The sequence below is a fragment of the Hemitrygon akajei genome, chromosome 21 (genome assembly GCF_048418815.1).
Source record: "Hemitrygon akajei chromosome 21, sHemAka1.3, whole genome shotgun sequence".
Lineage (NCBI taxonomy): Eukaryota > Metazoa > Chordata > Chondrichthyes > Myliobatiformes > Dasyatidae > Hemitrygon > Hemitrygon akajei.
In genome coordinates, this window is record NC_133144.1 from 39,350,993 (window position 1) to 39,363,631 (window position 12,639).

General features: G+C 39.4%; 1 protein-coding gene across 1 annotated transcript in view; it reads left to right on the top strand.

The window, feature by feature from the left end:
* LOC140714247 (NFU1 iron-sulfur cluster scaffold homolog, mitochondrial-like) overlaps positions 1–11,007 on the top strand; it is a 44,003-nt gene extending 32,996 nt beyond the window's left edge. Inside the window, exons 6-8 of the mRNA XM_073025291.1 lie at positions 5,188–5,257; positions 8,368–8,542; positions 9,805–11,007. Of these exons, the coding sequence (XP_072881392.1) occupies positions 5,188–5,257; positions 8,368–8,542; positions 9,805–9,876 (317 nt within the window). The 3' untranslated portion in view covers positions 9,877–11,007. The remainder of the gene's footprint in view (positions 1–5,187; positions 5,258–8,367; positions 8,543–9,804) is intronic.
* The last annotated feature ends 1,632 nt before the right edge of the window (positions 11,008–12,639 follow it).

The following is a 12,639-nucleotide window of genomic DNA, read 5'->3' on the forward strand; positions in this document are numbered from 1 at the left end:
ATAAAGTGATCACTGAGTGTATGTGGAGAGGTAGGAGGTGAGTCACTTACTACAAGACACCCAGCTTTTGTTTTGGTCTTGTGATATTTGCATTTATGTCACTAGTTTAGTTAAGAAGTTCTGTGTTCTAAAGAGAATAAAGTAGGCTGAGCCTTAAACAGCTCTTGCATTCAAACAGCTTCAGCAATGTTTTCTCTTAAAAATAAGAGGTTATGAACTTTCTTTAACTTTAAAGAACACAATCTTCCACTAAGTCACATATTGTTTCCTGGTACGTAACTAGCTCAGACAGAATTTGGAATTAATTGTAATTCCATCCCAGCTGAGACTTAACAAATACCCAAAGGCTTTTTCACTTCCTTATGTACTTACATTCTCATTCATATTCTCCCTTGCACTCTCCCTCTCCATCTCTTTTTCTCTCTTTCCCTCCCTCTACCTTCACGCCATGTGAGTCAAAAGGAACAGAAACTTTGCCAAATCTTGTGCAAAGGTTAAAGCTCAGTATTGTTACGAACCCCGTAGCTGGGTCACTTACCAGCAAAGATAGAGAGGTCCGTTGAAGTCTGATGGTACTATGTTTAACACAAAAATAATATCAATGCAAACAGACAGATAATATACGTCGTCAATACTAAATCTAAAAGTGCGGGTATAATAATAATCAATAAGAAATAAGCTCTATCGTTGTGTAGGGGATAAATGTATTGTCTGATGGAAATATAAAAGTCACAGTTCATGCAGGCTGCAGCCTTTGGTTGGAGAGAGAGAGAGATTTGGAGAAACTTGCCAATTCCTTTTATGATTTCGATCCGTCAGAGTCTCGTTAGTGTGGCCGTTCACTTGTGGCCTCTCCTTTAGCTAAGCCGTTCTTCCATGGTAAGGCTGCCAATCCCAGGCAAGAGAAAGGACACATGCGAGCCCCACCGGCTGTCGCTATTAAACGCTGTCACGGGATTTCTAGCGTTTCTTCTGGTGCGTCTGAAGGGGTTGTTCCCCAGACCCTCTTTTATCCTTACTCACGGGGTCTCAGATGTCAATCAGGTTGGGATGATGCAATCCCTCAACCAGCCCACTCTGGTCATCCCCTGAGGGCTTCAATGAATAGTACAGTACTCAATACACAATTCCGTCTCCAAGAGACAATAGCCGTTATCAGGGGTTTTTGTTTCGCTGAGGTCAGGGCACATTCCAACCCTTGTGGATTCTGCGTGTCTCTCTCTCATTTCCTGGGTCCCAGACCCGAATTAATAGCGATCTTGCGATTCTCAAAAAGGAGGGGGCGACTTTGTACCCTTCGGCCCCTCAGAGTTGTGGCACATTCGTAACAGTATCCACTTTAAGTCAGTTTAAAAACAAAATATGACTTACCGCTGTGGGTTGAACAGGGAAGGCAGTTTAAAACATATTCCTTCACAGACTTGTAAACTTTATGGCTTTAAATCAAATGCATTTTAGGTATCATAGTGTTACGGACTCAGCAACAATAAATATATGAGTGAGGCAGGGTTTTGATAACAAATAAAACATTTATTAAAACACTGAAAAACAAACCCCCAAAAGTAAACAAATCACTAACGTAACCGGAAATCAGCTGCTGTGCGGCAGCTTAAACAGTTCTTAAAGCAATGAAGCTTAAACAGTTCTTAAAAGTAGTGTTGCAAAAGTTCAAAATGCTTACAGTCCATTTAAGGGAGATACATTTTAAGACGATTTAAATTCTCTTTCACGTCGTCTTGCTGCGATTCCCAGTCGAACTACTTTTCCCACGAAGAATTTGCGAAGATGGAAACTGAAACGGCTTAAAGGCACTGACCTTTCCTTTGCAAAACTGTTCCCAATCCTTTCTGCTATTCACAGGGATTAACACGGGGACAGTCAAAGAATTCCTTCCGAATGAGGATCAGACAAGGTCGAACCTGTTTCACCGTCGAAATCAACTTTCCTCGATCTTTTAACTCCCGAACTCCGATCTTCACTCTCCACTGATTCTCGACTAGCAGTATTATAAAGAAACTGCTGGCAATGACCTTTTAAACTTTAGGCATTAAATAAAACTCCATCTTTCAACCACACTGCGTCATAATATTAAATCACGCAGTGGCATGAAGTCAACATGACAAATCCAGCCATGAACTGCCCCTCCTCACAGGGAGGGGTCCTCCTTTTATACCCTGTAAAAAAAACTGTCACATGACCTCTACTGGCGGGAAAATGCCATCACTCCACCATCACAAGACCATTACCTCAAGTCCAGTATAGCTTCAACACCTGTCACGTGACAAGTACACCACTGTCACGTGTCACGGGTACGTAACAATAGAAACATGCGTATATATTCAAAGTCCTAAACATTAAGCAAAGCTTGAATAATCTCCCAAGATTTCTCACTTCTCTGATCTGTGATCTGTGACAAAACTCATAAGACCTGTTAGCCCTACAATCCTGGGCCACACATCCACAAATAAAACTCTCTTGGGAGACTGATCATTTACACTTCGATTTAAACATGGGTATATGTTAAAAGTTACACTCTTTGTTCCTGTTAATCATTCCAGTCAGATGAACTTCCACTACCTGTAACAATCTCTGATCCCTTACGGCTGTAGATGAGGACATTTCCTACTTCTCTTCCCTCCTCACTCTGGCATTTTGGACTTTGTTTGCTGTAGGGCTCTGTAAGAGCATGAAGAAGACCAAGTACTGCCTATCACTTTGACAATTTTTAAATCATCTAATTGATTATGTTCATCTGTACTGCCACTGTGACATTAGAAGGATCAGTAGCTTTTGAAACATCGTTATAACAGGCACCCTCTTCCCTGAGAGACTTAACTAATCCACAGAATTTCTCTTATGCATCTCTCATAGTTGGATAAAGTCACGTATCATGCTGTAATCTGTTGTTTGCCCAGCCTCTCTATTTGTTCTGAAATCCTAGTTACAGAAAGAATGGTCACTGGGTTACTTGATGGCTTCATTGATGAGAATGTCTTTGAAGTCTGACCCAACCATTAATAAAACAACTTCACATCCAACTTTAAGGAAACACACCTGTTTGCAACATAGGTGAAAGTCAACCTGAGTCATGTGCAGATCAAAAAATGGAATCTCCCTTGTACACTGTATCTTGTATTCTTGATTATGTTATGATGATTCATTCCCATGAAAATGGTGTTAATGCTGGTTTCACTTCTACATAAGAACATGTAACGGTACAGGCCCTTTGGCCCATATTGTTGTGCTGACCTTTTACCCTACTTTAAGATCAATCTAACTTTCCCCTCTTAAACAGCCCTCCATGGTTTTTATCAGCCATCTGCCTGTTTAAGAGTTTCTTAAATGTCTCTAATGTATCTGCCTCTACCACCACCACTGGCAGAGCATTTTACACACTCTCTACGTAAAAAAAACTTATTTCTGATATCCCCCCCCCCCCCCCCAGACTTTACTCAAATCACCTTAAAATGATGCTGTATTAGCCAGTTCCACCCTGGGAAAAAGTTACTGGCTGCCCACACGATCTATGCCTCTTATCCTGTCAAGCTAGCTTTCATTCTCCTCTGCTTCAAAGAGAAAAAAATCCTAGTTCACTCAACCCATCCTCATAAGACATGCATACCAGGCAGTATCCTGGTAAATCTCCTGTTCACCTTTCTAAATCTTCTACATCCTTCCTATAATGAATAGATCAGAAAGGAACACATTATTCCAAGTTTTGACTAAGCAAGATGTTATAGAGCTTCATCATTACCATACAGCTCTTGAACTCAATCCCCTGACTAATGAAGGCCAACGCAATCTACACCTTCTTAATAAATCAATTTGTGTGGCAACTTTGAAGGATCTATGGACGTGGACTCCAAGATCCCTCAGTTCATCCACTCTGCTAAAAATCCTTCCATTAACTCAGTAATCTGCCTTCAAATTCAACCTTCCAAAGTGAATCACTTTGAGGAATCTATGGATTTGGAACTCCACACCGCTAATAAACCTGCCATTAACTCTTTCTTCAAGTTTGGCCTTCCAAAGTGAATCACTTCACACTTTTCCACATTGAATTCCATCTCCACTTCTCAGCCCAGCTCTGCATTCTGTCAGTCCCACTGAAACCTACAACCACCTTCTGCGCTACCACAACACAAATGTTTGTGTCATCTGTTAATCCACTCTTCCAATTCCTCATTCAATAGGTACATTTAATGTCAGAGAAATATGTACAATATACATCCTGAAATTCTTATTCTTTGCAAACATCCATACAAACAGAGGAGTGGCCCAAAGAATGAATGGCAATTAAACGCTAGAACCCCAAAGCTCCCCCTGCCACACACAAGCAGCAGCAAGGCAACGACCCACCCCACCACCAGCAAGAAAGCATCAATGCCCTCCACCAAGCACTCAAGTGTGCAGCAAAACATCAATAAAGACACAGACTTACAGTACCTCAAAGACTACTCATTCACCCGGTATTTCGACATACCACAAGCTCTCTCTCTCTCTCCCTAATAAGGGAAAAAGAGGTGTTCCCTTTTCACAGAAAGGAGGGAGACATATCAAACACTTGGCTAATTTATGATGTTAAAAGTTTGCTACATTGCTTTTTCCAAGCTCTACGCCCAGATAATTGGCTCCGGAAGGGCTCAGATCTCTGGACACACGGTCAACAACTAACCTGCTGCTCTCGATGTTCTGTGTTCTCCCGCTGTGCCTCAGTCAGGGGCACCAGCCTAGGATCAGCCCGTCTCTACAGTCATGAAAATCCGGCACCCTGAAGGTGCACTAAGTGTTCCAGACCGCGTCCTTTGAATATCAAAAAGCGACCAATTGTGAAGCCCTGAGAGCGGGTCCCATTCCCGCAAAAAAGCTAAGTGGAGTGGAACTCCAGGTCAGGGTCTTCAAAAGAACCTTGAAAAGGAAAAAAAGAGATATCAAAGATAGAAATAGAGCTGTTTCTGAAGATGCAAGCAAACGAGTCGCTTTTTAGCACTGTTTTGATTTTGCTCTACCCTCCGAGTCATTTATAAAAATGACAGAGTGTTAACAATATTGTACTAACAATATGTAGCAAGTGACTCTTACTGCCAGAGGTCATTTTGCAGCTATTTTACATTATCACGTTATGGAGTTGGAAGATGGTGGAATTGTACTGTTTGAAATGCATTTTATCTATGTGTTTTCATTTAGCCTCCACAGACAGTGAGGAGGATGATGAAGTGGTTGCAATGATCAAGGAACTACTGGATACAAGAATAAGGTAGTTATTAATATCTAATTGATATGTACACACCATATAGTACTTAACCATAGTACCCCTGAGAGGATGATAGCAGGGCTTAACTAGCTGTGGTTGACCCACTGTGCACATTGTGTCATCTGTGGAAATTCTTGGTATTGATGCAAAGGCATAGAATCTTTCTTCCACTCTATCAGACAGAGGCCCTCCATCAGTGTCCAATACAATGACCAATACCTGTCCAATAGAGTCCATTTGATTCCACAGCACTAGAAGTCAAAATGCCATAGCGTTGAAACCTCCCACTTGAGTTTTGTTTACTCAACCCAGGTCAGCATCTCATTTGATCTGATGTATTATTAACAATTAGCAATGGCTGTTCTTATTGACAATGAAAATTTTGTCAAAGTTGCCTTAATGATTTTTTGTCATCCAGTGGGAATATAAACCATTCAGCCTCTTAAGTCTTCATCACCATTCAGTGAGATCTTGGCTGATCTATTATCCTCTCTCAGCTTTCCACTCCATAGCCCTTGAAGATGCTACCTGGCAACGATTAACTGAAACAAAATTTAAGATTATTCATTAAAACCTACAACTTTATCTGGGAGTACTTCACATTCCTATCATACTTTACACGAAGAATGTTTCTTCAGTCTCAGATCACCAGGACTTGATTCTTAAGGTCTTAGAGAAACAGTTTTAGATGTTCTTTCAAATGTACTGTGAATTACGTCACTCATTAACTACTTTTTTTTAACTTGCTTTTCATTTTAGCCTCAAAATCTCTAGGAAGTAGAAAGGAGGTAATTTGTATAGAAATGCAACTCTTGAACCTATGTTCAAGACACAAAATTTGCTGTTATAAAGTAATACTGCATAAAAACAGGCTCTTTGATCCACCGTAATAACCATCAGTTACCCATCTACTCTAATCCCATTTACTAGCATTTGGTCCATTCCCTTTGTTTGTCTTAACATTCATCTGTTTGTCTAGATGCCTAAATGTTGTGAGAGTACCTGCTTCCATTACCCAGATGTCTATATGTATTGTGCTAGAAAAAATGAAGCTTATTTTGAGTATTGTGCAAAGCTGAAATACAGGTAGTCCCCGAGTTACGAACGTCTGACTTACGGACAACTCGTACTTACGACCCAAGGAAGGAGAATGCCATCCGCCATTTTAAGTTGGATCACGACACCGTCCGCCATTTTAAGTCATTGCCGTTGACAATGTTGAGTGTTTGACTTTGTATTTGGCTTAAATTTTTCTTAGTAAGATTCACCCTGACCCCGGCGGCCCCCCCCCCCCCCCACCCACGTTCCGGTCGGCTGGTGGCACAGTGAGATCAGCGCTGGGCTGGAGAACGGAGTTTCCCGAGTTCGATCCAGTGATAGACAGTTCCCGTGCCGGGTTGATGTCAATCTAGTGACTCCCGTACCATCCGTGCTGGGTTGATGTCGAGCTTGCAACTCAACCTCGTAAAAAAAAAACACTGCCACCTCCAGTTTAAATTCCCACGCAGAATATTGTGGATGATCAAATACCCAAACCCAGCACAACCCTCACTTGTCCCATTTAGCCTGTCTCAATGCAGTGGTCCTTAGGACCCAGCGGAACTCGGGACCCACCGCCAGCAGTGTTTCTGTTCCATTGATGGGAAGCGATTGTGATTGAAAATAAAGTGGAAATAATAAAGTGTTTGGAAAGAGGTGAAACGCCATCGGTCATTGGAAAAGCGTTAGGCTACAGTTGGTCAACGATTGGAAAATTTTTTAAAGGGTAACGGATAAAGTGAGAATATTGGAGCATGTGAAAGGTGCTGCCCCAATGAAAGCTACAATTATTACTAAGCAATGCAGTGGTATAATTATTGGAATACATAGTGTTTTATATGCATAGAAAGGTAAAATATATACTATATACTAAGACAAACGTTTGACTAACTGACGCTAAATAATACCGGATGTACTTGTTCCAACTTCCGTACAAATCCGACTTAAAGACGGACTCAGGAATGGAACTCGTATGTAACCCGGGGACTGCCTATATTTTAAAAAGTAGTTTCCAACAAGTAGTATCTAAGAAGAATTGAGTGGATCAGAGAAGAAAGGGTGATGGTAAAAGGCCAAGCAGAGAAAGATGTAAGAGGACCCAATGGGCCGAATGGCCTACTTCTGCTCCTATGTCTTATGGTCTCATGGTCTAAGAGATGGCTTTTTTAAAGCAGTTTATCATTGAGCCTACTAGAGGATGAGCTATACAGGATTGGGTGTTATGTAATGAACCGGAGGTAATTAGGGAGCTTAACATAAAATAACCCTCAGGAACCAATGATCACAATATGATTGAGTTCAACTTGAAATTTGATAGGGAGAAAGTAAAGTCTGACGTAGCAGTATTTGAGTATTGTGTACAGTTTTGGGCTCCTCATCTTAGAAGAGATGTGCTGGTTGGCATTGGAGAGGGTCCAGAGGAGATTCACAAAGATGATTCCATGAATGAAAGGGTTATCAGACGAGGTACATTTGATGGCTGTGGGGCTGTACTCACTGGAATTCAGAAGGATTGGGGAGGGGGGTGGATCTCATTGAAACCTTTCGAATTTTGAAAGGACTAGACAAAGAAATTTCTTAGGCTAGAGGGTGGTACATTTGTGGAATTTGTTGCCACATGCAACTGTGGAGGCCAGGCCATTGGGTGTTTTTAAGGCAGAGATTGATAGGTTCTTGATTGGACATGGCATCAAAGGTTATGGGGAGAAGGCCAAAAAATGAGGTTGGGGAGGAGAAAAAAAGGATCAGCCATGATTAAATGGCGGAGCAGACTCAATGGGCCAAATAGCCAAATTCTGCTCCTATGTCTTATGAAACGTGTATTTTACAACATACAAAATGTTCATAGTGCTGAATTTTTTTGTTTAATTCACCAGAACTACTGACAGATTATATTGCCCTTGAGTCTAATTTAATTTCTTGAAAGCATTGTCAATAACATTCAATAGTTGACTGGCAGAACCTCAAGTTGTAATTCTTTTTGATTTTGTTTCATTCTGTATAATGTTCAAATAAGTCAACAATTGTAGTATCACATAAACATTAAGATGCTGTATTTTGTTTCATATTTACAGGCCTACTGTGCAAGAAGATGGAGGAGATGTCATTTTTAAAGGTTTTGAAAATGGTGTTGTGAAGCTAAAATTACTGGGCTCCTGCACTGGCTGTCCAAGCTCAATCATTACTTTAAAAAGTGGAATACAAAATATGTTACAGTTTTACATTCCTGAAGTTGATGAGGTAGTACAGGTAAAGTATGAAATAACACAAATAGAGAATTGTTAGAAATAAGTTGCTCAGAGTCTAAAGCGAGGATGGCACAAATAAATCTGCAAACATGTTGAATAATTTATTCGGTTCAGTGTCTAACATAGCTACTCAGCTGAAACTCTCATTCCTGTCTTTGTTACATCTGGACTTAATTATTCCAGTGCACTACAGTGTGTGTGTCATTATACATACTACACTCTGTGAACATGAGGTCTTCCAGAAGTTTGTGTTACTACTCTTGATATTCATCACTCCGTTGACATTGATCTTTCACTATTTATATCTTGGACTACTTATTCTCTGCATCAATCTGTCTTGTGCATTCCAACCAATTTTAAGCATTATTTAATGTTTTTTGGTTTAATCTTAAATTTAGCTTGGACCAAATGTGATCCTTTTCAACTCGTTGTTTTCTGCTGCATCAATTTTTTTACTTTTCTATTTCTTAGATTGTTTGCAGGTGTGCTGAGAAGCTTTGCATCTTCACTTCTTTAATGTTGATTCTTAAGAACAATATTAATGGTCTTGTTATTTTTTGCTCTTCTGTAAAATCTATAGAAAGCTGTGTAATGAAGTAATGGCTTTAGGGAAACTAGTTGTTTTGAAAATACTGAAAACTAAACTCTGCTCGTATAGGTTAACTATCTTTAGTTGCTTCCATATTTCTTACCTTGCTTGTTTTTCTATTGGTACAGTTCTATCCTTCAGTCTTAGTAATACTGCTAGGTCTTTAACATTTGTTCATGTATACTATATTCCAAGTCCTCTTTTCCCATCTTCTGAGCTTGATGCTATTGAAGGCTCGGTTTATTTACTAGGAAGACAATTGTGAACCTTATTCAAAATTTGATACAGTTATAGAATGTAATTAGAAGAAGGATGGTACAGTAGCATAGCACTATTACAGCTCCAGCAACCTAGGTTCAATTCTGCCAATTTCCGTGAGGAGCTTATATGTTCTCCCCATGACCGCATGGGTTTCGTCCAGATGTTCCGTTTTCCTCCCACCTTCGGATTAGGTTAATTGGTCAGTTGGGTGTAATTTGGCAGCACGGTCTCGTTGGGCAGGAAGGGCCTGTTACCGTGCTGTATCTCTAAATAAACGTCTTATCTAACATCTTTTATTACATTTTGCATTTATAGAAATTGTATATTTTCTAGAGTAAGTAGAGTTTATCTAAGATGTTTTAAGAAATCCATGGATTCTTTTGAAACTTTTCATTTTACGTTTTTCAATGCAGGTCCAAGATGAAGTAGATGAAGTAAACATTAAAGCCTTTGAAGAGCTAGAGAAGAAATTAAAGGATAAATAAATTATTTAACAGAAGTTTTATGAATTTATTGAGATCTGGTTTTCTTATAGTTCTCTTGTAAAACAAAGTAAAATTGATCCCATATTACCTGTCTCTTTATTTAAGTGCAATTTTATTACTAGAAATGCTAACTGTATTATGAATTGTTGCTTTTTCGTTATCATCTGTATTTTCCTTTAAATGTCTGAATGGGAACAATCTGGAACATAAATACTATTACCTGGGTCAATGTTGATCATTGCGAAGGGAATAATGTAATGGCATTTCACTCAGTTTTCATTAGAATAGTTCCCTTTTTTAGGACTTCATTTGTAGGACATCTCAACCCATAATCTCTTGAACTTAGTAAGAAGCCTGTACAGTCTAAGTAATGCTTCCTAGATTCTTAGTTAGCCTGAATTGCACACAACAAAAAATGATGAAGAACTTAAAATATTTTCATCAGCTATCACCTACCACGTGTATTTCAGGGTTATTCAAAACTGACTTTAACGAGCATCATATAAAATGACATGGAAGCAAGATATTCCTAAAGTGCAGTTTTCCAAGCTATATAAGATAGACTACTTTTCATATTTGAGCTGCAAGGGGAAAGGGGAGAATATTTGAAGAATGTTGGAAGAAAAAAAACTATTTGTGATGTTTAATAGAAGGTACCAGATACCCAGCCATTGATATTTAGCTGATGTACTTTGTCATACTAATTATTTATTTTTAAAGTGATTCCTAACTTTGTAGTCAAATAAAACGACTGCAATGTTTCTGGCTGCTGTTACCTATTCAAACGAGTTTTTTTTTTAATTTGGTCAACAATCTTTATTTTGCCAGTTTGTATGTTTTTAAGTTAATTCTTTTCAGTATAGAATTCAATGGTTTGGTCTGTATAAAGTCTTAAATCTGCTTGACATCTGAATGGCAGTGCTTTAACTTGGTCATATTGAATATAGATTTGTTGAACTCAAGCAAACTTAATGTTTTATTGTTGAAGGTTTGAATTGTACAGTTTACAATGTATAAGTGGTGTATATTCATAATATCACTTTTACAAATATCATAATAAATGGGACAGTTTGTAAATAGCTTGTACAATGAAAGTAGATGTGTTAAAGCTATTAAAGCAACTACAATTTATTGGAAGGAAATTCTTCATTTTTATTGCGCTGAATAATTGGAGGGAACTTCATGAACTGAACTGGTAAACCCAGCATAGCTTATTGTTAATTTCTGGATTTGACATTACATTTCTCTTTGATTAAACCATCAGTACAGTTGTATGCAAAACAATTGTTACGAACCCCGTAACTGGGTCACTTACCAGCAAAGATAGAGAGGTCCGTTGAAGTCTGATGGTACTATTTTTAACAGTATTTATTAGTAAAAATACACAAAAATAATATCAATGCAAACAGACAGATAATATACATCGTCAATACTAAATCTAAAAGTGCGGGTATAATAATAATCAATAAGAAATAGCTCTATCGTTGTCTAGGGGATAATGTATTGTCCGATGGAAATATAAAAGTCACTCAGTTCATTCAGGCTGCAGTCTTTTGTTGGAGAGAGAGAGATTTTTAGAAACTTGCCGGCTTTTCCTTTTATGATTTCTATCCTTCGGGAGTCCCGTTGGGGTGGCCGTTCACTTGTGGCCTCTCCTTTAGCTAAAGCCGTTCTTCCATGGTGAGACCGCCAATCCCAGGCAAAGGGAAAGGACGCACATGAGCCCCCCACCGGCTGTTGCTATTAAACGCTATCACGGGATTTCTAGCGTTTCTCCTGGTGCGTCTAAAGGGGTTGTTCCCCAGATCCTCTTTTATCCTTACTCATGGGGTCTCAGATGTCAATCAGGTTGGGATGATGCAATCCCTCAACCAGCCCACTCTGGTCATCCCTTGAGGGGCTTCAATGAATAGTACAGTACTCAATACACAATTCCGTCTCCTAGAGACAATAGCCGTTATCAATGGTTCCATCTTGCTGAGGCCAGGACACATTCCAAACCCTGTGTATTCTGAACGTCTCTCATTTCCTGGGTCCCAGACCCGAATTAATAGCGATCTTGCGATTCTCAAAAAGCAGGGGGCTACTTTGTACCCTTCGGCCCCTCAGAGTTGTGGCACATCCGTAACACAATTCAGAAGAACCATGTCTGTTATGGAATGCAGACATAATGGAACTTGGCATCTCACTTTTTTGGAGTGGAGGTAATGTCTGTCCATTACAAAGGCAAGATAAAATATTTTCACTTCAGGAAAGCTAATGAAGTTGTATTTTCAACACTGATCTGGGCTCTTGTATTCATCTAATCAATAAACTTTGGAAAGTAATTTGACCATATGGGAAGGTGTTGAGCTGAAAGATATGTTCGCTGACCTCAGAAGAATGTGTTATGGCAAGCTATCAATTATAGTGTAATAGAGTACAGAATCAGGCCCTTCAACCCAGCAAGTCCATGCTGACCTTTAACCACCCATTTACACTAAACTTACACCATCGGATTCAACAATCTGTAGGAAGATCTTTGGGTTGAGTAGCATCTGCGGGTGGGGAAGATACCACTGATGTTTCAGGTTGAAACCTGCATCCAAACTGATGTGTCTCAATTGATCTCATTTTTTATTCTCATCAGTTCCCCCTAGTTTTTATCATTAGCCTTTACACTAGATATTTACAGCAGCCAGCTAACTTACCAATCAGCGCACCTTTGGGATGTGGAAAGAAACCAACGCACCTAGAGGAAACCCATGCAGCAGCAGGAGAACA